Source organism: Asparagus officinalis, chromosome 9 (genome assembly GCF_001876935.1).
Source record: "Asparagus officinalis chromosome 9, Aspof.V1, whole genome shotgun sequence".
NCBI classification, from domain to species: Eukaryota; Viridiplantae; Streptophyta; class Magnoliopsida; order Asparagales; family Asparagaceae; genus Asparagus; species Asparagus officinalis.
Genome location: NC_033802.1, coordinates 25032795 through 25056935, shown reverse-complemented (window position 1 = coordinate 25056935; position 24141 = coordinate 25032795). Strand labels below are relative to the sequence as shown.

The following is a 24141-nucleotide window of genomic DNA, read 5'->3' as shown; positions in this document are numbered from 1 at the left end:
ATACAGTCTTCTGCTCTGGCTTCAGGGTAAGTACGTTAGCGTTTACCAAATTTTGCAAGATGTCTTTGAAGACATAGCACTTTCTGGTAGGATGTCCCAAGAACCTATGATAGCGACAGTATTTGGGGTCATCTACCTTCCCTGCTTCATCCGGCTTTTTGATTTCGGGGAGCTGCAATTTATTGTTCTTCCGAAGTAGTTGGAACAGAGTGTCCACATGCTCTTCTTTGAACGAGTATTGCTTGGGTGCTCTTTGCTGGTTTGGTGCTTTGCCTTACTTAGCAGGTGGTGGTACCTGTGTGTAATTTTCAGCTGCTAAAGTCTCTTTTCCCTTAGACCGTGGCACATTGTTCTGGTTGCGCTGTTGTTGTGGCTTGGTCTCCTTGCTCTCCTTGCGACACCAGTTGTCTCCAGGATCGACATTCTGCTACTCCCATCTGAACGAGGAGCTGAGTCTGCAAGTTGTGCCTACAAGTTTCAACCAAAGTTGATTGAGTCATACCTGATGGGCATCGCAATGCCATGCTGTGGAACCTCTCCAAATAAGTTTTAATAGATTCTCCCTTCTTTTGCTTGGTGGCGAGAAGGGTAGGGACCAAGACTTCTGTGTCATCTTCGAAGAATCTGGCTAAGAAAAGCCTTTCCAGATCTACCCATTTCTGAATAGATCCAGCAGGCAGTTTCATAAAACATTCAAAAGCAACTCCCTTAATAGTACCGATGAACAAGCGGGTTAGGATGGCGTCGTTGGCTACCACATCTCCGGTCTGTGACTTGAAGTAGTAGATGTGTTGATTCGGCGACCCTGTACCATCAAAAGGTTGTAGCGTTGGGGCCTTAAACTTTGGCGGACAGGGAGCTGTATCCCATTCTGCAGGGTAAGGCCGTATCACTCCTTCCTCATGAAGCTCGCTTCTGTTGGCTATCGCATTAAGGCGGGCTTCTAGCTCATCCACTTTGGTTGATTGAGAATTCTGTTCTCTTTCCATCTCCTTCTCATTTTCGGAGGAAGACTCCAAATTGTGGGTTTCGTGTTCCAGATTCTCAAGTACCTTCTGCTTTCCTTTGGAGGTCATCCTTCGGGAAGATTCAGGTTTTTGGCCTTTTTCGGCGAGGAGTTGGGCCAGCATATCCTTCATTTGGAGAAGGGTCTCTTGTTGTGCATGGAGCATAACATGGTGTTCGTTGACTATTTTGGCTAAATCCACGGGGTTTCCAGTCATGTAAACGGAGACTTCCCATGCCACGATGGAGCTTGAAGATTGAGATTCAACGATCACCGAATGTTCATCATTGGAAGTAATTCCTTTGGCCAACTTTTGATAATCTACTGAGCGGATAGCTCCTGTCCGCGTCCGAGTACGTCGATATACCCCTTCGAACTCGTAACAAATTTCTCGAACAGTCGGGGAATGGCTCCTTTCTGATTCATCAGAACTAGGATGCGAGGCCTTCCCTCTGCCGGTCATGTTGATAGTAACCTGAGGATATTCGCCTTCAGAAACCTTCTTCTTTTGACGACGTCGTCTCTGGGTAGGTCTTACGGCATCCGCCAGTCTGTCGAACACAGATTGTCGGGATTTAGGTGCGCAACATTGGCACTCGGAGAGGACTGCCAGAAGGCCTTTGATATTTTGAAGACCAAGTTGACTACGGCGCCGGTTTTGACCATTCCGAGCAGCGACAGGACATTCGTCGTATATACAGATGCATCGTTGGCAGGCCTAGGAGACGTATTGATGCAGACTCAAAGGGTAGTAGCTTATATCTCACGGCAGTTGAGGGTACATGAGCAGAACTATCCCACTCATGATTTGGAGATTTGTCTGTTGCATTGGTTTTCCTCTAGAGAGTAACTCTCGCAAATCAGAGACTTGAGAGTGACTCTTCATCGGAAATAAGACCCCCTGTCCTTGAGTGGGCGAGACTGGTTCTTATTGGACATGAATCTTAAGCCCACGTCGACTCCCTTGAACTTGGCGGACCACACCGCGTTCTAGAGTCGAAGCGCGAAGGTCGCGTTGTTATCTATGAACATCAGGTCTTGGCCTGCGTTTATTTGATGAAACAGACCCCTTAGGGTCCTGTTTTATTTGGACGCACTCATGAGGTGCGTGTTTCCCTTAGTAGGGCTGTGTTCTGGATGGACAACGTACCGCTGAGGGTCGCGTTTAAGTTGTATCACCTGAGGTTCATAATTGGACTCGTTACCTCGAAGTGTGCGTTCTGGAGTATGAACGCAATGTTTGGGTAGAGCTTCAAAAACACAATCCTTGCGTTGGACTAGGGATTGATTTTCTCGGAGATGCGCTCGTCGGATGGGTCTTCTCCGTCTTCGAGCGGCGTTCTTCTTGGCTTGTTTCAGAGCCTTAGCCGCGTCATTGGCGTTGATTGGATCTTTCTCCGTCATAGGCCTCTTACAACCCAGTACACGCCGTGTTGAGATGGGCGTGGGATCTTTGGCTTGCAGAGCGAGTTTAAGGCTTTGGCCAAAGGAGAGGGCTTTCTTTGGCGTCTCAGCAGCAGTTGAGAGCTCCTTAGAGATCTTACAGGCATTTCGCCTAGCTTTAGGGCTAAGTGATCCAGAGGAGAGAGCCTCCTCGTACTTGGCTTGGTCGAACTCTACAACAAGAGTTTCGACAGTAGTTCCAGCGAGATGAATGTCAGATTGCGCCACCACTTCTTCATCAGAGAAGCTTGTCCCCAGCAGAGTCGCCATCTTTTGTTTGTGGAAAATTTTGTAGTAAGAAATTAATGAAAGAATTGCGTTTGATTTATTCTCTCTAACTGCTTAGAAAAAAGAATGTTTACAAATCTCTCAATTCTCGATTACAATTGGATTTCCTGATTACAAAAGAGAAGAGAATGATCTAGATTCTCCCCTTTGTTTAATTCTGGGTTCTTCACGTTAGCGATGGAGTGCTTCCTTCGAATGCTTGCGTCGAACTTGCTCTCCGTTGACGATCCGAAAATCTCAATTCGATGGAGTGCTTCCTTCGAATGCTTGCGTCGAACTTGCTCTCCGTTGACGATCCGAAAATCTCAATTCACTGAAACAACTGATTTGCTTGGTTGATAACTCTTGACGAGTATTGTAGCTCCGAATGAGTGACAAACTCTAATAAGAAAGAGTTGTTTGAACCGAAAATAATTCGGTTAATAAGCCAAGTATCAAATGTCTGGACTCTTCAGTTGAAGATGATTCCCCAGACTGTGTAAAGAATTGATCCTCTAACTCTTGCTCTCCGAATCCTCCAAAATCTAACCACTGATCCTCTCGAACTCTGTTGAGTTTGTTGATATTTATAGTGAGATTAGGGGTGTAACTGCCCCCATAATCCGCACCCAAATGAGGGTTTAGTCGCCTCATTAATCGGTTGTAACAACCCACGTAAACCACTCCTCAGATCGTGGGTGATCAGCGATCTTCTCGTAACCGCATGGGTTGTGTTTGAATGAGTCAGAAGCTTGACTTGCGTTCTGGCATGGATTCTGTGTTTGAACGCAGCATCTGGAAGCGTGTCTTGCAGCGATATGAAGCTGCGTTTGCAGCGTTGTAAAGCTGCGTTCTGCAGCGATGTAAAGTTGCGTTATGCAGCGATGTAGAGCTGCGTTCTTTGATGTTTGAAGGTGCGTCTGGCAACGATTTGAGCTGCGTTTGGCAGTGATTAGAGCTGCGTCTGGCGGCGATTTGAGCTGCGTCTGGGGACGATTTGAACTACATTTGGCGGCGATTTGAGCTGCGTTTGGCAGCGATTTGAGCTGCATCTGGCAGCGATTAGAGCTGCGTTTTGCGGTGATTTGAGCTGCGTTTGGCAGCGATTAGAGCTGCGTTTGGAACGGTGAAGTTGGGGCTGCCTTTTTTGTCTTTCTATATGAATGACACCAATGACCAGTCGAGAAGGTCCTATTCAGGCCATTTGTGACAATTGAGGCATCTCAATAACGCTCTATCAACTGCAGGTCACGATCTCCATTATGATTTCTTTGCATGGTTTAACCATGTGTTGACAACAGCTCTCTAGATCTTTTCGCTTTTCTAAAATCATTACACTGCTCATCAGCACCTCTAATAGTTGCTAATATAATATTAGTCATGTTGTTGTCGCAGCCATCAAGATCAGTCATCTCACATATGAGGTTGCGTTTGTGTTTGTAGCGGACGAAGCTGCGTTGGCAGCGTTCGGGGCTGCGTTTGCGGTTAAATTGGTGTTGCATCTTGATGATGGTATACAGGGAGGACTTCCACGTCTTGATTTTGAAGAGACCCTCGATTCGTAGTCTCTTTCTGTTAGAGCATTGCAAAGATCGTCATTTTGTAATCTTTGCTTTAGCTTTTTGATATATGAGAGTTGTCAGATTGCAACTCCCAATGTTGATTATGAAGGTTGTTGATTAGAGCTTTCATCAGTTGTTGTGAAGGTCATCAGATTGTAACCTTCATCATCTACGTGAAAGTCTTCAAGTTGTAGCCTTCTGGAAGTCGCCAGATTATAACTTCCGCCATCAGTGTTTGGTAGAGAATCAGCTATCTATTATTATTTTTAGACAGCATACAACGCGACGTATTAGACTGAGGAGAAATAAGTACTAAAAATTCTACTCAATCTAATACGCTAAGCGTCAAGTAATATAAAGTAAAGTCACAGGTCCGTGATCGCAATTAGAAAGAATATAATAAACAACTCAGAATAGAAAAGAGCCATATCACAAATAGTATATCATCCAAGACACAAATTTTGGGTCAAACATGCCTTCATTACAAAACAATCCAACTAAAATACTGGAGCAACATAAAAATACATTGATAAGGCAAAAATGGAAGGTGCTACAAAGATAAACAAGGACCATCGAATAACTAAAGGAAATAACTAAGCTTCGGCTTCTTCTTCTGCTCTGTCTGCAAAACACTCCTGCTGAGAATACTCTGGCTCCTACTGAACTTGTCCATCCTCCAAATCTGACATACAAAACGAGAAAACAGGAGTACGTCAGCGTGCATGGCACACGACAAGATCCCACAAGGGGAAAAAGAAAACGGTCGAATGACCAATGCAAGAACAGTAACAACAATAAGTAGAAACATGCAACTAGAATACTAACAAGCTAGATGCAATCCACCACTAGAGTATAACAATCAAAAGAATCCTTAAACATTCGAGTAACAAGGTCATACAACTAGATGGAATTAATACTTAAAAATCTACAATACGAGACGTAGTACGTCGAGCGAAATAATCCAAACAAGGAAACCCTCATGTATATACCATATGTCTCAAATTGTAGATAATTAAATATTAATCCTGATTATGTATGAAAAGAAATATAACTAATCCACATCTCACAAGAATCCATAATCATCTAAGGTGTTAATAAAGGAAATTTCTAATTGCAAATATCAAACAAAGCTTATCATAGGACACACAAGCATATTATTCTTATTTTACATATTATTTGAATTAGAGAAAAATATTTTTATATATATAATTGGGTCCCCGTAAACCTATCCGAGGGCCACGCCTTCAAGTATTGGCCCTTTGGCTCATGTATACATATATAACTCGCGATATCAAGAAAGCGCATGTGCCCGTTTATATACATGTTATATCCTCTGTCAAATTCCTCGTTATAAACCCTATGTTTGTTAGTTTAATTTAAATACCTGTGCATGAAATATTGTGCACTAGTCATGGAGTTATTGTGGAACGATTTCTCTAAAACTATAAAAATAACCGTGACCCATAACATGTCCGATCAAGAGTGCATCGTCTAGTCGATGCTATAATAGTAGTAGTCAAGGAAACCTCATACTGGGATATCAATATCAAGGGGACTAGGAACTCCTCACATCGGGATATCGGTGTCGAGGTGAGTATAGCCACGCTTTAAAGCATGCTTATAAATCACATTTTTAACAGGAGTCGTCTTCATGTACAGTCCCTCCTATTGGATAACAACTAGGAGATAAAGTAACAAATTTCCATACAATCATTCATCAAACAAATCCTACACAAGTAATAACATATCGCAGTCTAATTTATGCATGTAATTCATAACAAATCTAAATATTGAAAGACGAGTCAATGAGCAAGAGGGATCTTGCTACTATTATCTATTCCAAAATAATCCTTTAAAAAATAGCAAACTTATTAATTCAGATAATCCTTTCCCAAAATAAATTCTTTAAAATTGTTTCTCTAATTAATAAGTAGTCTTCAAAAATCATAAACTTATTTATCTAAAGTAATCCTTTTACAAAATAATTTACTCTAAGTGATTTCTAATCTTTTAAAATCATAAATCTATTTATTTAAAAGTCCTTTTACAAAATAATTTCTTTTAAATTAATTTTCATTATAATAATCTAAAATAGTCCTTTATTCCAAAATAAATTCTTTTAAACTGTTTCTCATTATACTAATTCAAAACTAGTCTTTAGGAATCATAAATGTATTTATTTAAAATAATTCGTTTACAAAATAAATTCTTTTCTCATTATGGTAATTCTAAAAATAATCTTAAAATATTTTCTTTCAAAACATCTCGTAATTAATCATAAACTATTTTTGAACATATCCACTCATCAAATATAGCACCACTTCACAAAATATATCCACTGCAATATTATCAACAAACCCACGCAGATAATAACATATCAGTCTAATCTTTACAATTAATTAATATTAGATATAAATATGAAAATGACGAGTCAAAGAGAAGCAGGGTCTTGCCTCGGGTTGTGTTGGACGAGTTGACTATTGTGTTGCGACGGTTAGAGCTGACGGCATCAGTGCAAGCTACTGTCGGTGGCGTGAGGTGATCCCGATCGGCGACTGCTGTCGTGGAGAGGGAGTGACGACGGATCCGGAGGAAGCGTCGGGGTTCGGGCGTGTGATTGAATCTGGTTGAGGAGCGGGCGGTTGGGGGCATCGGTTAAAGGAGAGGAGGAGGCGGTGCTTATGGGGGAGGCAGCTGCTAAGGTCCGTGGCACTGTATGGTGGAGGCAGCACTGGTTGAGGCGGATAGGCCGCGGCTATTGGTTGGGCGGAGTTCACAGCGGGAGCGGCACGGTGGTCTGCGCTTCCAGGTCAAGGAGAGAGGCTAGCATGCAACGACAGAGAGATGGGGGCTGGTGGGGAGGTGCGAGGCGATGATGAGGGTGAGGGGGTGGTGTCGCGATTTGGACGCTTCAGTGCATGACAAAAACCAAATCTGGACGGGACATCGTCGGCATGGGTGGATCTGAGGTGCGTGATGAAGGCTGACGTTTTGTGGTCTGGAGGTCGGATGATGTTGGGCTGTGCGCGGCAAGGGGAAGGCGGTGGGCAGCTGGCAGGAGGAGAGAGGGCTACAGGGGCGGTGAAGGGTGAGCAGCTGTCGGCGGCATTGCTGGGTGTCTGGTGGGTCGCGCCTGATGCGTGGCAGGGTGGAGCGTGTGAAGTGGGTATGTTGAAGTGAGCGAGTGGAGGAGAAACGAAGAGGGGGCCATGAAAGAAAACGGAGAGAGAGTGAGAGAGAGAGAGAGAGAGAGAGAGAGAGAGAGGGAGAGAGAAAGAGATATATTTATATGATTAGGGTTAGGGAAAAATAGATAGGAATTAATTAAGAAATAATTAGGGAAAAATCAATATTAATTATGACAATAATAATAACAATAACAATAATTAAATAACCAATATTAATTTAAAAGTTTTACCGCAACAATTTAATTTATAATTATCAAAATCATTAAATAGATATAAATCGGGTTTTTAAGTCATAGAAAATTCTAGAAAATCGATAAAAATATAAATACTCTTTTAAAAATAATAATTTAATATTTTAAAATGCAAGAAAAATTATTTAATCCAATATCAAAAATTCATGATCATTACATATTGAATACATAGACTTCGTCATTTGTTGCGGGAATAGACTGCCCGGCAACGCCTGTTAGGCACAGACTTTAGGATTTTTGGCAAACCTTCAGCCATCAATGGATTTGATATGCCTTTACCGATTACCGTTTTAATCGGGTTTTGCATATGAATTATCTAAATCCGTTTCACACGTGACGTTGTACTACGAGAATGAACTCTCTTAGACTTGGTGCTATGATATTGAATACATAGGCTTCATCCTTTTTACTGGGAAAGACTAATCGACAACGCGTGTTAGGCATAGACTTATCTCTATTCAGAAATTGAGATAACATCCCCCAGACATGAATTCTGACATTCTTTTCATGGAGAAAGGTTAACTGGCAACGTGTGTTAGACGTTGACTTATCTCTACTTAGAATTCGAGATAAAATTCCCCGTGCGTGTAAGGCATGGATTTTGACGTTATTAATAACGGTCTGCCATGATGTTGAATATGTGGGCTTTTATCCTTTTTGCGGTAAAAAACTAATCGTCAACGCGTGTTAGGAGCTAACTTATCCCTACTTAAGATTCAGAATAAAATTCCCCATGTATGAAAGGCATGGATTTTAGTGCTACGGTGTTGAATACATAGACTTGGTCATTTTCGCGAGAACGGACCACCCTATAGCATGTGTTAGATGCAGACTTATCTCTATTTAGGGATCAAGATAAAGTCCCCTATGCGCGTAAGGCATGGATTTTGATGTTGGAAGGTGGTATCTTCTCTTGGGGCAAAGACGAACCCGATGCTGGAGAGGAAATTTTTTATATTCTATCTCTATGTGCAAAAGAAACTCAAAGTAGGATCTCCATTTCGAGAACTAAAAAAGATTCAGATAACTTTAACTGTTGGAAGGATTGATTACCCAATCTGAAGGTGAATTTCTTGTTTATCAAGAGGAACTCCAGTTTTAACCCTAACTGTAGGAACGTTTGACCAAGAAGGAGGTTTGAGAAGGCCCTAACTGTTGGAATGTTTGATCGCTTGATTTGAAAATGGACCTTTCATTCATGAAAGGAATCAAGAGGAGATTTTGGCTTTGGTCCTAACTATAGGAAGGTTTGACCAAAAAAAGTGGGAGTGAAGATACAAATAATACTGGGAATGTTGACTCGTACAAATCACTCAATGGGGTTTTTGGTGTCAAGTGGCTAGGACTTAACACGAAGGAGTTTGATAATTGCCATGGATCAGCAGCTTGAACTTTTGAATACCGTGTTGGGACTTTAACATTAGGAGTGTTAAGTGCACAAACACAGTGGGAGTTTGAATGGACTCAGCTGAAAGAATTTTGGTGGACCCACTATCAGTTAATTTGATCAGTGAGGGACTTTATGGTGGAGGATCATGAATCATCAAGCACTCCACAGTTACATTGTGGGAGTTTTGTGATAGAAGATTGACCGAATAAGGTTATTAAATCTCATCTCAACTAAAGAGTGCTCGAAAAGTCACAGTAGGAGGGTTTTAATCATCCTGGAAATGATTAAGTAGCCATAGTGGGAGGTTCTTAATCATTATTATGAATGAATTTTTTCTATGATTGGTTTTTATCCTGAATAATCAATTGGTTTTAGGTTACCCTTAAGAATACCATGTGTAGTATTCTCCGGAAACTTCCCATTAGAATGCATTGAGGTATTCCACCCACAGCTCTTTGGCGAACCTGAATCCAATTATATTCGACCACACTGTTGGGTTATCCTTAAGAATATTAAGAGTAATATTCTCTAGGAACTTCCCGTTGTTGGAAATATGGGGAGCAATTTAACCTCATATACCTATCAGAGGTTGTTGGGTTATCCTTAAGAATATTATGTGTAATATTTTCTAGGAACTTTCCGTCAAAGGTAGGGAATGGTTTAGCCTCATATACCAGTTAGAGGTTGGGGAAAAAGTTTATATTCGTATACCCGTTGGAGTATCAGGGAGCAGTTTAACCTCATATACCTATCGGAGGACGAGGGGACAGTTTATACTCGTATACCCATTGGAGTATCAGGGAGCAGTTTAAACTCATATACCTATCGGGGGATAAGGGGATAGTTTATACTTGTATACCCATTAGAGTATCAGGGAGCAATTTAACCTTATATACCTGTCAGAGGATGGGGGACAATTTATACTCGTATACCCGTTGGAGTATCAAGGAGCAGTTTAACCATATATATTTTCTTATACTCATATACCCGTTGGAGTATCAGGGAGCAGTTTAAGCTCATATACCTTCAGAGGATGGGGGATAGTTTATACTCGTATACCTGTTAGAGTATCATAGAGCAGTTTAACCTCATATACCTGTCGGAGGAGACCGTTCTCATTCAGCTCATTTCGGCGTTATGATATTGGTGTCAACCAAGGCTTGAATATTATTTTTGAGAGAGAAGCAATCTTTGGTGGGATGAAGGATCCTCCTGTCGTACGCACAGTACTTTGGATCCGAAGTGTTGTTAGCTTCCTCGTGATTCGTAATAGGTGGCAGCTTAATTTTGTTGTTTTCAAGGAGGTATTTGAAGATATCTGGAACCTCTTCATCCTTGAAGGAGTACTCTTTTTAGAGTCTTGGATCCGGAGTCCTTCGCTACTTCTGAGGTTGCTATTGTGACATCTGATTAGTATTAATAGCTGTTGCAGGTGCCTTCCCCTTACAACGAGAAGCAAAATTCGAGTTCGGGGGTTAGTCGTCAGTTGTACTCTTTCAAGCTTTTTTCTTTTGAGAAAGCATTCGGCATGTTCCCCGTGCAGTTTTAATTCTTTCCATGTTGTGGATAGCACGACCCCTAGGGCTTCTAGTACATCAATGGAGAGATTGTTATGGTATGTCTGCAAGATGAATTCCTCTATGTCAGGATCCCTGTAATTCATTGCCTTGTTGTGAAAATGTTTAACAAAGCTATCAACTGACTCCTCGTCCTTTTGCTTCTCATCCAAAAGGGCTCGAATCGACACTTTGGTGTTATAGTCGAAGAAGTTGTTGAGGAAAGATCTTTCCATATCATCCCAGCTGTTGGTATTTCCTGGCTTGAGACAATGGTACCAATCGAAGGCAGCTCCGTGAAGGGTGCCAACGAATGACCGGACCATTAAGGGTTCATTACCAGAGATCAGGCCTAGGTGGGACTTGAAGTAGATTAAGTGCTGAGTGAGGGAGCCTTTCCCATCGAACGGCATGAAGTTGATTAGATTAAACTTTGCCGGATGTGGAATCAACTCCCACTCTCTTGGATAGGGACACAAAATACCAGTCTTCTTTACCTCTTGAGTGGGCATCAATTTGTTGATCTTCCTCTCTAGGTCTTTCATTTTCTCATCCTTGCCTGTATTCTTCTCGGGCGATTTCGGGGAGGAATAACTGGACCACCCCCAGTGTTATCATCCTCGGTGGGACCACTCCTAGCATTTTGGTCAACAGGAGGGGTATCAGCATTGATATTTTCTTCAACTTCCGAATTGCTATCTACCTGATTAGTGGTGTTACGATGAGTAGATTCATCGTACTATTTTGATAAGGCTTCAATCTGTTGATAATGCAATTCCCTTATCTGTTGCACAGTCATTTGCATTTTGAATTTGAAATTCTCTTTCTGTTTGGCCAGAGCATCTTTGAGGATTTTAGCCATTTGTTCAGCATTGATCATGAACACCTCACGAGATTTTCCTATGCTGGACACCGTATTGTCGGAAGTGATTCTGGAGTTAGCGTTTAACATTTCATCCTCCGAGGAGTGTCCTCTATCTAGTCTAGGTCATCTAGTTCGTGACCTTAACTAAGTGATGCGCTGAGATGCCTCCGATAAAGAGTCAAGGCTGTAACGCCTTGTCGATTTTCCTTTATCAGCTACTAGATGGTAACTTCTAGTAGCTCATCATCATGACCGACAGATTTCCTCTCGTAGAAGCGTCTTGATTTAGATTTGGACACTTTGGTGGAGATTCTCTCGAATACCGAGTCCCTCCGTGGAGCGGTCTTAGGGTAGCTATACTCTGATAATATTGCCCTGATTAACCTCTCATAAGGACAGTGAGAGTCTGACTCTAGGACACTTCTCTTTCGAGATTTCTTCATACCCCTAACCTGATAATACAACTCATCAGTGTTGCGGTCGGGGCAACCTATCAGCTGTTAATTTGATTCCCTAGATATGACGTTGTCATGTAACGAACACGTCTCCTTTCGGGTATGTAACGCCTTGTTGGCATTCTTAGGAGTCGCATATTTAGATCCACGCCCTTACGAGTGTGGAATCTCAATGGGCTCCTGAGCCCAGACACGTAACGCCAAGCGGACGGTTACGGGTGTTTTCTCGATATGGGATGGCTTCAACTAGTTGGGAGGAACCGTACGACTCCCAACCTAAAGAGTCGCTCGGGATTTGTTTACCGGACCCAAACGCTCTTTAATCAGAGCTTTGCCTCAATCCTCATATAAAGGACTGAGACAATCTATGATCTTTATCTTGAATCAGGACAAATCCATGCTGTCGTGGGGCTTTACCGGAGGTAAGGGATCCATCGGGATAGGAACAGGGGCTGTCGGAGACACGAAAAACTTCGCAGGAGGTGAACCACGTACGAGCTAGCCTGAGTTGGCTCGCATTTCCTGACAGCTTCGGGTAGTTTTTCTATCCTATTTTAGACTTTTGCCTCCAAACTTGGCATAGTTTTGGTGGTTTGTTGACCATCTCTTCCTTTTACAATTTTTGTTCCTCATCCACAAGAATCCGTGTGTGCGCGAGTAGTGCATGGTGCTTTTGGATTCGTTTCTCAAGAGTTGAATGGATCCTTTTGATGCGGACCCATTCATCAGTTGATGGTTTGGAGGAGGAACCAATTGGTCGCTACTGAGGCGCTTGACGCTTCCTGAATTTCAAATCCATCTCATAACAGATCCCGTCAACCGTCTCTAGGGTTTTGGTTAGTTGACAAGCAAGGCATTAGCGTTGCCTTTGACTAGCCTTCTTCGACAAAATTGGTGTGCCTTCAGAAGTTAACCCCTTGACTGATGAGGAGTTCAAATCAATAAATCTAGCTTCATTGGACTCCAAAAGGGCGATGTGAGGGGTAAGTGTAGTAGCAACAAGGAGATGATCATCATCTTAGGTCTTCAGATCTGAAGACTGGTGGACCTTCCTTGAGGAGGAGATCTTCCTGCGCTTGCGAGGGGAGGAGGATATGGAGGAGGAAGACATGTACACCTCGTACTTTTGCTGGTCAAACTCGTATTTAACCCCATATCAACCGGGATCAGGATCCTTGGTTGCGATACTACAGCCTCAGCAGAGAGGCTGTTGGCTCCCACTATGGTCGCCAACATGTTTGCGTTGAAAGTTAGTTTATTTATAAAATCCATTACATGTATATCAATTACAATGAATTAAAAAGAGTTAGTCTTTTTATAAGACTTCTAGCTTAAACAAATAAAATAAAAAAATACAACTCTCGTCAAACACACACAGAAGACGTTTATCACCCACTGCTTGCATGGGATCTTTTCCTGTGCCGGGGACGCATTAGTCTGTGGACCACTGCGAATCAAATCCGGTTGACAGAATAAAAATGTAATGCTCTTACGTCACAAAGGAAGTATTCGTAGAAGTAAATAATCTCAACCTAGAGAGATTACTACTCTTCTCGAGATCAAAACCAAGTTTGATCCGGAGGATAGGGGAATAGGCCTCAGATCTCTCGAACTCTCCCTCTTTATACTGAAGAACTTCACCAAGATCTTCTAGCCTCTTTAAAACTCATGATTCACTCTTCATAGGGACAACACCTCATCTATTTCAGATCCCCTATGTATAGGGGCCCTAGGCTTGTATTTATAGGCTTTGGATGCAGCATTTTAGGATTGGAATTGATGATTTTACCTTATCCCTAGTTAACAACTGCTTAACCACATTTAGAGATGATATCAAAGTAGTTAGGATGCTCTGAAATGGATAAATCCCAAGAAAAACCGTCGAAAATGCATTATGAGAAAACCGTCGAAAAACAGTCGAAAATGATGGCTCGACACTGTGCAAGCCACCCAAGGGTGGCTCGACCTTGGTTGAGCCATCTGGCCTTGGCTGAGTCATTTTGATGTGACTCGGCTTCTAGGGGCTTCTCCGGTTTGGTCTTGTTCCGTCGTTTTGCACATTTCGTCGTTTTGTTGACTCATACGCTTTGTTGACTTGCTTCGTGCACTCATTAGCTCTTTTACGACATGGATAATCCCATTTGACTCAAGTGATGGCGTTCATCATCTTCTCTTTATTTTGAGCTGTGTGCGGGAACCTATAGGTAATTTTTGATGCCTATAGCTAAAAGCTAAAAAGCCTCGATCTAAAAGAGGAGTTACGGAACCAAGTGCCCCCAGGAACCCTTCTCGGTCGAGGGGGAAGAGATCATGGCTGTCGATTCTACTCCAGCCCCCAAGTCAGCTCAGAGACAGAAGCTCAAGTCTTTCGAGCAGCGTCCTCCGAGGCAATACGACTTCAAGGAAGACCATGTTGTGGTTACCTACGATACTCTCCTTAAGAGCAGCAGGATCAAGCTGCCAGAGATCACGAAGCCTGAAGACGTGAACAAAACAGATGATCTGAACTACTGTGTATACCATAGATTTTTTGGTCATCATACCTCCAAGTGCTATATCCTTAAGGATAAGCTACAAGCTCTATACGACGTGGGAGTCCTAAAGAAGGAAAAGGTGCAAAAGAAGGTGACTACAAACATGGTCAGTTTGAAATTCGAGATAGATCTGTAGGCAGTGAAAATTACCTAAGTGTCAGAGCCCGCCTGCCAAGAGCTTGGGCTCGTTTACATTCAAACAAAGCCTAGCAGAGCTCTCCTGCAGAGCTCAATCACCCATATTCATTGAGCTTGCCTGTAGAGCTCAACTTTGCCTGCTTGTTGAGCTCACCGGTAGAGCTCAGTCTCGTCTTTTTATTGAGCTCGTCCGTAGAGTTCAACCCTGCCTGTTTGTTGAGCTCACCCATAGAGTTCAACCCCGCCTGATTGTTGAGCTCGCTCATAGAGCTCAACCTCACCTCTTTATTGAGCTCGTCCGTAACACTCAACCCTCCCTATTCGTTTAGCTCACCCGTTGAGTTCAACCCCGGCTGTTTGTTGAGCTCACCCGTAGAGTTCAACCCCGCCTATTTGTTGAGCTTGCCCATAGAGCTCAACCTCACCTCTTTGTTGAGCTCGCCCATAGAGCTCAACCTCACCTATCTATGAAGCTTGCACGCAGAGCTTGGTCACCTTTCCTTGTTAAGCTCGCCCGAAGAGCTCAACCTCGCCTCCTTGTTGAGCTCGCTCATAGAGCTCGACCTCACCTTTTTGTCGAGCTCGCCCGCATAACTCAATCTCTCCTATTTATTGAGTTCACCTGTAGAGCTCAACCATTCGTAATTGTTGAGGTCGCCCGCAGAACTCAACCTCTCCTTGTACTATTGAGCTCGCCCGCAGAGCTCGATCTCGCCTGTTTACTAAGCTTACCCGCGGAGCTCGAGCATCACCTGTTAGCTTGAGTCACCCGCATGAATCAAGCTCATCAAATCATTAAGCTCACCAACATGAGTTCAACCTCACCTGAATGCTTCACTCGTCCACACGAGCCAGGCACGCCTGTAGGGAGTTTGCCCGCACGAACTCCACTTGCCAAAGAACGCCAACTCATATGTTGGAGGGGCCCGCTAGCCGACCCCACCTGTTCGCCAAGCTCACCTGCAAGCTCACCTGAGCATTCAGACAGCTCTCAAGCTCTCCCGTAGCATTGCTAACCTCGACTAAAGCAATGCAAGCGGTCTGCTTGCTTATGGGAGTGGGCCTACCCACTTCCTCCATCCTGGGTAATGATGAGGCATAGCTCTGACCTCCCTTATAGTGGTCACATCCCACAGCTAGGGGAGGACATGGTGCTCCTCACCCACTAGTGGTCAAATCCCACAAACCAAAGGATGGCCCATGCTATCCCTTGCCTATTTAAAGCCTCCTTCAGCCAACATGAAGGAGAGAGGAGAGGATGTGAAAGGATGTTGGTGGCTGATTGGCTGGGGCTTGGCATTGCTATTAGCAAGGCTCTTCAATCAGAGACTTGTTTTGGGCCCACTTGCTTGGTAGAATATTCCTAGCTTCTTGCTTGGATTGTTGAAGTAGACTCAATCTGAACTCTCAGATCTGAGGCTCATCAGCTCTTTGCAAACTCTTGCATCGTAGATCTTTCCAAGCTTACGGCTTTGATACTTTTCAAGCTCGGGTACAGTCGAACTCAATCGCTCTGGAGCCTCTAATGTGCTCTGAAGCTCCAACCGTAACTTCGAAGTCTGTAAGCGGATCAATTCGACGATTTAAATCTGAAGTCAGGAAGGAGGTTCAGATGGTCCAAGGGAAGCAAACTCAGTGTAAGAACCGAGGGAGGCATCCTACTACTGCCAACTAACCCACGTTAAATAAGAAGGGCCATTCTCTTGTCCTCTGTTGTAAAACATTGATTGCAGTTTGTAATATTCCACTCTCATAAATACGAACGACCCCTCGAGCCATGAAGTTAATTTTTTACACCTAACAGAAGATGGTGACCATAGTGGGACAAACCATTTACTCAGATGAATTGGTGATGGCGCAGTTTGACAAAGTTGCAGAAGGGACAACTGTTGAGTCCCTTATATTTGAGTTTGACCAAGCCAAGTATGAAGAATAGTTGTCTTCTTCCTCCTCTGGTAGCCATGCATCACACAAGCTCTATAGAGTCACGCATGTAGCCCGACCCCAAGTGGTCGATGTAGCAGCGCCTGAGAGCTCTACTCGAGCTAAAGCAGGGGGTTCTATCTCTCCCAAGCCAATCAAGGCTAACCAAACAAGACAAAGGGCTGCTCGTTGGGTTCTCAAGCAACCCACGCAGTCCTCCATGAAAGAAGAGACTGTGGTTCATGTCGACGCGGACCACACCTTCGCCGTCAACATGAGTCTCCCCCTCTCCAAAAGAGCCCAATGGTGGTGAAGACAAGCTCTTGCTCATTAGGAAGCCCAAGCCTCTATCTCCTACGATGGCCTAAATTACTATTCAGGCCTGAGGAAAGTCAGACAAGAACGCAAAGTTCCCAATTTTGGCGGATCAAGTTGATCGGGCGAGCCTACCTATTCAAGCGGGTTCCCTTACACTAGCAGAATTCCCCAAACTAACAAACTTATCATTCCAAGCAAGCCTGACAGTTCAGGCAAGCATCGCTCCAGCAGCCGAGTTCCCCACTTGGGCGAACTCAGCAACTCAAGCAAGCCCACCAAATCAGACGGGCTTCGTTCTTCAAGTCATCTATCCAAATCAGGCGAGTCGCCCAGATCAGGCGAGCCACATTTTCAAACAGGCGAGATCCACACAATAGGAGAGCTTCACCCCGCAAATAGAAGCAGTCATGCAAGCGAACCCCAGCAGGACCGTCTAAGAACCAGCCTTAACCAAAAAGGCAAAGCCAGAACAACTCAAGAGAGCAAACCTCGCCTGATTGAATAGAAAGTATGAGCTCGCCAGCAGTCGATTGAAGCTCGCTTAAACTTCAGACTGTGCTTGTCAAGGCAAGGTCACCTGAATGAGCAGTCGGCTCGGGCTCGCCAGCAGTCGGCTCGGGCTTGCCAGCAGTCGGCTGAAGGTCGCCAGCAGTCGGCTGAAGGTCATCCAAATTCTGGGCCTCTCCTGTCAAGTCAAGGTCGCATGAAGTCGACACTACCAAATGTTCTCACTCCGACTCCTTTGAGTCTCTTCCAAGCAATTAGACATCTGGTCCTTCTGACGTTAGGGGTTGCCACCACTAACCCGCATGTGATCTTAGGGATCATCTAACTCGCAAACGCACTATTCACGAGATAAATCCTTAGTGTCATTGCAAGAGGCTCATCCAGATAGTACTTATCAACTGCCAGTGCACTATGGTGTCAAAACCATCAGTCTTCAGGAGGCTTTTTCAACAATCTCCCAAGCCAAGACATCCCTGTCGAAGACGCCATCATCAGAAAAGGTGAGCCATAGGTGACATAGAGCTTTCAACAGCCACAGTCAACATGATAGGAAAGGGTAAATCCTGGCATTCGGATTGATCAGATCCTGAATATACCACGGGATTCAAATGGCCCCCTGTTGAAAATAGGGGTGTACACCAACGCACTCGCCTTCAAACAGAAGTAGCTATCTCGTTTGATTATGCCTATTTATCACCCATCTACGATAACGAGGATGACGTGTGCTCAGCAGCGATAACATCTTTGACATCAAGCTCAGCTTATGGAAAGCATGCAAAGGTGCACATGGCCAAATCCTCGGAAGACTTGACCAAGAAGTTTAAGGAGCAGCAGGCGACCATCAACTCTCTAAAGGAGTAGATGGCACAACTTCTGAGCAAGAAGAAGAAGAAGAGAACTTCACAGAACTGGCAAGGACCCTTGAGGAACAGAGAGTGAGAGTTTACTCCTCCTCACGCATCTGAAGAGGAGGATAATCATGGATCACGTTCGGATTATTCCTACAAATCTTCAGAAAGGATGTCCCGCTCTGGCAGCTCTCCTCGAGAAAAGAGGCTCGATGAATTCCGGAGCCAACTCGACGCCTTGAAACTCTAGAGGAACATGAGTGAGCTGGGGGTGATCAGGCCGTATCTACTCGAATGAGACACGGTCTCCTATCCAGCAAAGTTCAAGCCGATGAGCATGGTCCAATTTGATGGTAAGGGATCTTCCTCGCAGCATATCTACTATTTCTTGTCTTAGACAAGATTTCTCATGGGGAACAATGTCATCCTCACCCGACTATTCATCGAAACCCTAAAGGGGGTAGCCTTTGAATGGTTTTGTAAGTTGGAGCTAGGCTCTAATAATTCATGGGCCGATGTGGAGAGGCTTTTCTTAGCTCATTTCTTCGATGATGATACAGAAGTATCGATGGCCACCCTACTAACCAACAAACAAAAGAAGACGGAGTCAGTCAACAATTTTGTCAAGAGATTTAGAAATTAGTCGCTTCAGTGTCGGGACCAAGTCTCCTTGAGTACCCTGGTTGAGATGTGTCGTAATAACCTCTCGATCGATATTCTGTCTAGAGTCGGGGTTGTGGAAACCCAGACCTGGAAGAAACTTGTTTGCTAAGGTGAGCCAGTTGAGAACTTAATCAAAAGATTGGAAGATGAAGAACCTCAACCAAAGAGCAGAGCTTCAGAACCAAACACCTCTAGGAACCCTTGGTCAAGTAGGAAGGAGATCATGGCTATTGATTCTACTCCAGCCCCCAAACCCGTGCAGAGGCAAAAGCCCAAGCCTTTCGAGCAATGCCTGCAAAGGTAATACGACTTCACGAAAGATCAGGTGGTGGCTACTGTAGGCGTATAAAATTGCTTATAGGTCCCTTAGCATAGCTCGGCACAAACCGACGAACCAACGAGGTGACGAGGTTGACGAATCGCACGTAAGCAACGGAATACATCCATTCGCGTGTGGAATCAAGCCAAGTGTTCGAAGAGTCAACGAGTCATCCAACCAAGGGCAGACTCGGACGAATCACGATCGAATCAAGATCAGTTTCGGACTCGAAGAATCACAGACAAAACGGGAACGACGGCAAAACGACGAAACCCAATGCCTAAGGGGGGCTCGGCCAAGAGCCGAGCCACCCATGGGTGGCTCGGCCCAGTGCCAGCCACCCATAGGTGGCCGACCCAGATCTGTGCGCGGGCACAGTTCAGAGAGCCTATAAATAGGCTCCCCTTTGTTCATTTGAAAAGGTTGGAACTTTGAGAGCCGAAACTCTGCCGAATTGAAGATTGAGCTCAGAGTTTTGAAGACTTGAAGACTTGAAGATTCAGATCTGATTCTCGGCGAGCGTCCACGTCACAAAAGGCAGGAGTTCGAGAGAGGTAAAGATCAGATCTGAGATCTACATGAGATCACACTCCGGATCAAAGCTTGGCCTTTGGTCCCGAGAACTAAGGGCGATTATTTCCTTGGTTAATTAATCCCCCCAGCTATTATTTCCTTCGCGAAATAATACCCGTCGAATCGTGTAGATCCGACCGGATCTAGATCGCACGGTGGTCCACGGATTAACCCCGGCGTCGGCAAAGAACCCACACAAGTGAGCGACCGCAAAACAGGAGCTCGCGATTTGTTCTAAAGGAGAAAGTTGTAATCTTTTTTTTTTATTTGATTTCGTTGTAACCGGATCTAATTAATCCCCCCAGCTATTATTTCCTTCGCGAAATAATACCCGTCGAATCGTGTAGATCCGACCGGATCTAGATCGCGCGGTGGTCCACGGATTAACCCCGGCGTCGGCAAAGAACCCACACAAGCGAGCGACCGCAAAACAGGAGCTCGCGATTTGTTCTAAAGGAGAAAGTTGTAATCTTTTTTTATTTCCTTTGATTTCGTTGTAACCGGATCTAAAAAAGACCGGATCTTTTGTAACCAAAAAGCAATTACTTGAGATAACAATGAATTCAATGAAGGCAATTTTCACCGCGAACACGCCAAAGTTGCGTCAGGTGAAGTTCCACCGACCTCCAACGAGGTCAAACCTGTTCTTGTCAACGCTTCTACTATTGAGGGCGTTGTGCCTCTCTCGAAGAGAGCCCGCCAGAGGCGACGTCAACGCCTTGCGCGGAAATTTGCTAAGGCGATGGAGTCTACGGACGGGGTCCGCTACAACGCGGATCTGAAGAATAGGAGAGGCAAACAGCCTCAACAACTGAAGAATGGCGGTTCCTCCAAGCCGCCGACGAACGAATGGATCCGGGTCAAACTGCAGAAGGCCGATGAATTGAAGAAAGGAAGAGTGGCCAAGAAGCCGCCATCAACCCGCCAAGTGTGGAGGCCGAAGCAGCCTCCATCCAAAGTTCAACCTCCGGTGAATCAGCCAAAGTCGCCGGTAATCCCAATAGCTTCTCCGGGAGATCATGCAGAATCATCCCGAAGAAAGAAGCCAATTTTGGAGCGCCTTGGTCCAATTCACGATGAGAGAGGCAAAGCTCCAGTTCAAGAACGTTTGGGCCCGATGAAGAAGCCCCGAACGACTCAACATGCTGGGGGTCACCGTCACCTCCAACATGACAAAGAGACCAGGGCGGTCATGCACACCAACTTGTGCATTGAAGTCCAGGAGACCGCCGAGAACTCACGCCCAAAAAGGCTTGTTTCGAGGCGCGTGACTTTTGAAAGCCCGAAGAAGGCAATTCTCCCTCAGAAGGAAACATTATCGTCTGATGACGATAGTGTTATACCTGAGAAGTCGTGCCAACACACGATAGGTTACTCCGATCGTCAAGCAGACGAGTTGTACTATCGTGCTGGGGGTACGAATAAAACCAGGAAAAGGAGTCCCCGAGAACAGGAAACTCAGTGCCCCTGTTCCAAACTCATTCGGGCAGTATTGTCTGAATGCAGCTGCATCAAGGCGGTCCCCGAACGAGTTTCGGTTTTTGAAAGGCTCAGTACCGAAACGCCGAAAGCAAGGCCTAGGCGTTTCCGACGAAGAAGAACGGTGGTTGAAGAGGGAGAATTTCCGAGGGTCACCACCAACATGACCAGTAAGGGGACATCGGCACGGGATGATTTCGAGTCGATTCTGAAAGCCTCCCGGCCTAGAACCCGTCTGCAGTCCGGAACCATCAAGCGAGCAACCTATGGTAGGGTTCGGACAAGACTCCCTTCAGAAGATGAAGAATCTGATGCCGTCTCCGCGGTTGCATCGGTATCCAGCGAGGGACAACCCCGCGAGGCACTTATGATAAGTGCGGAGCAAGTGGCCAAAATGCTTGAAGACACCTTAGCTAAGCAGCAGGAAACCTTCAGGTTCGAAATGCAGATGGCCATGCAAAACATGAGAGAAATGCATGACCAACAAATCCAAGCATTGACGAACCAGCAAGGCGAGCCAAGTCGTCGTAACCCGGTGAATCTGGAAGACGAAGACACTAATGAGATGCATAATAATCCTCCCGTCAATGCAGGGGGTGGTAACGAGAATGCTAGTGAAAACACAGATGAAAATCTGAAAATTAAAAATCTCGAGAGCAAAATCAATACATTGATTTCTGCTCAAGAGATGAAGAAAACAGGCATTCCTTGCCCATACCCAAGAGAATGGGAATCGATCTCATATCCGGCGAAGTTCAATCTAATTAACTTCACGTTGTTTAATGGGATGGGTTCCCCCACTCAACATTTGATTTATTTCAAATCACACTTGGGGGTAATCTCTGGCAATGAGCCTCTGATGGTGCGGTCATTCGTCGGCACTCTTCGCGGAGCCGCCTTCGATTGGTATCGCCGCCTCAAGCCAGGAAGCGTAAATAGCTGGGACGATATGGAGACCAAATTCCTTGCCAACTTCTTCGACGACGACACAGAGATATCCATCGGATCGTTGCTGGACGAGAAGTAGAAAGACGGGGAATTAGTGGACACCTTCGTCAAAAGGTTCCGGAACAAGGCGATGAACTGTCAGTACCCGATCACCGAGGAATTCATCCTTCAGACTTGCCACAACAACCTCGCACTGGACGTGTTGGAAACAATGGGGACAGCACCGTCCAAGACATGGAAGGATCTGAAGGTCCGAGGGGAGCAGGCCGAGCGATTCATCAGGAGAAAGAAGGCGGAGAGAGGCCAACAGGCGAATAATGCTCCGCAACAGAATTTCGTCCCACGGGGGAAAGGTAAGGCACATGCTAATGCAGTTGATGCTAATCAAACCTTTCAATTGCAACCACAGCAACAAGCACCCCAACAATCTCGAGGGCAATGGCAACAACGGCCTCAGAAGCAGAAATCTTCGGAGCCGAGGTTTCCTAAAGTGTATTCCTTCAAAGATGACGAAGTTCCCGGCATCTTTAAGTACCTGTTGGAGAATAACAAAATCCAGCTGCCAGCGATCGGGGATCAAGAAGGGGCTAGCAAAGTGACGGAGCCGAAGTATTGCGCATGCCATAGAGCGGTCCATCGCCCTACCAAGTCGTGCTACCACCTCAAGGACAAGATCCAGGCGCTAATTGATGTAGGCGTCATAACCCCGAAGCCGTCCAAGAATGTTGGAGCAAACGTGGTTTCAATCAGCTTTGGATCGGTGCCCACAACATGGTTCAAACCGGAGCGCATCACCAAAGTAGGGATGAAGACAATAAACGACGACCCGCATGGACAGCGCCAAAAAGGACTTGTGCCACACACAGCCCCAAATGGCGAAATCCTCTGGGTTCACCCTGACCTGATTGAAGATGAACAATGGGCCGGATCGTCATCCAAGAAGAAGTCCAAAGGGAAAGGAAAGTCTTGCTGCGGAGTCTCTGCTATCCCAGGAGAAAATGACGAAAGAATCCTAACCTTCCCACTCTCTGAAGAAGAACAAGAAGTCTTTGCGACTAGAAGCGGAAATGAGTATCACTATAACTAACGGGGACCAGCTAAAACTCTCACGGAGATGGGGGTGATTACAAGTCCTACACCGGGCGAAGAGGCTTGACGACAGCCGGTGAATAAACCGAAAAAGAAGAATCCCCAGGAAGTTCAGAATCCGAAGTAGTCTCGTTTCAGTCGTCCGATTGGAAGAGATAAACCGGAAAGCTCGAAGACTCCGCAAGTCTTCGATATAATGCCTCAATTAGCCAATATTCCAGCACGGATAACGCTGTATGAATTGCTACGGCTGTCCAAGGAAACCAGGGAGGCCTTGCAAGAAGCTTTGGCCAATTCAGAGGTGTTTCTGACTCAAATCAAGACAGTGCCTGAACAGCCAGAACCGCTAAGTCAACAGTGCAACATAGCGACTAAAAACCTTCCCTGCATTACCTTCACCAAAGAGGACATGCAGACGAAGAATTCGAACCACGATCGACCGCTATACTTCATCGGGTACATCGGCTCCAGCAAAGTCAACCGAATCCAAGTGGATCCGGGTTCTGCTGTGAGTATTATGCCGCTTCGCTTGATGCACTTCCTTGGTATTCCAGTTAGCAAGTTGGCGTCCACAGGCACTGTTATCTACGGGTTCAATACCAGCGGGTCAAGGCCTTTAGGTAAAATCCGGATAAAGTGTCAAATGGGAGATTTGAAGACAGAAGTCACATGTTATGTGATCGATGCCGAGACTTCATATAACTTACTATTGGGTCGGCCTTGGATCCATAGTAATGTTATAATTCCCTCAACTCTCCATCAGTGTTTGAAATATGTCGACACTGATAATAGGGTTAGAACGGTGGTCGCGGATAAGCA

At 45.0% G+C, this 24141-nt stretch overlaps 1 protein-coding gene across 1 annotated transcript in view; it reads left to right on the top strand.

Moving 5' to 3' along the window:
- Positions 14294-24141, top strand: part of LOC109823308 (endo-1,4-beta-xylanase A-like) — a 35046-nt gene continuing 25198 nt past the window's right edge. Inside the window, exon 1 of the mRNA XM_020389593.1 lies at positions 14294-14627. Coding sequence (XP_020245182.1) covers positions 14294-14627 — 334 coding nt within the window. The remainder of the gene's footprint in view (positions 14628-24141) is intronic.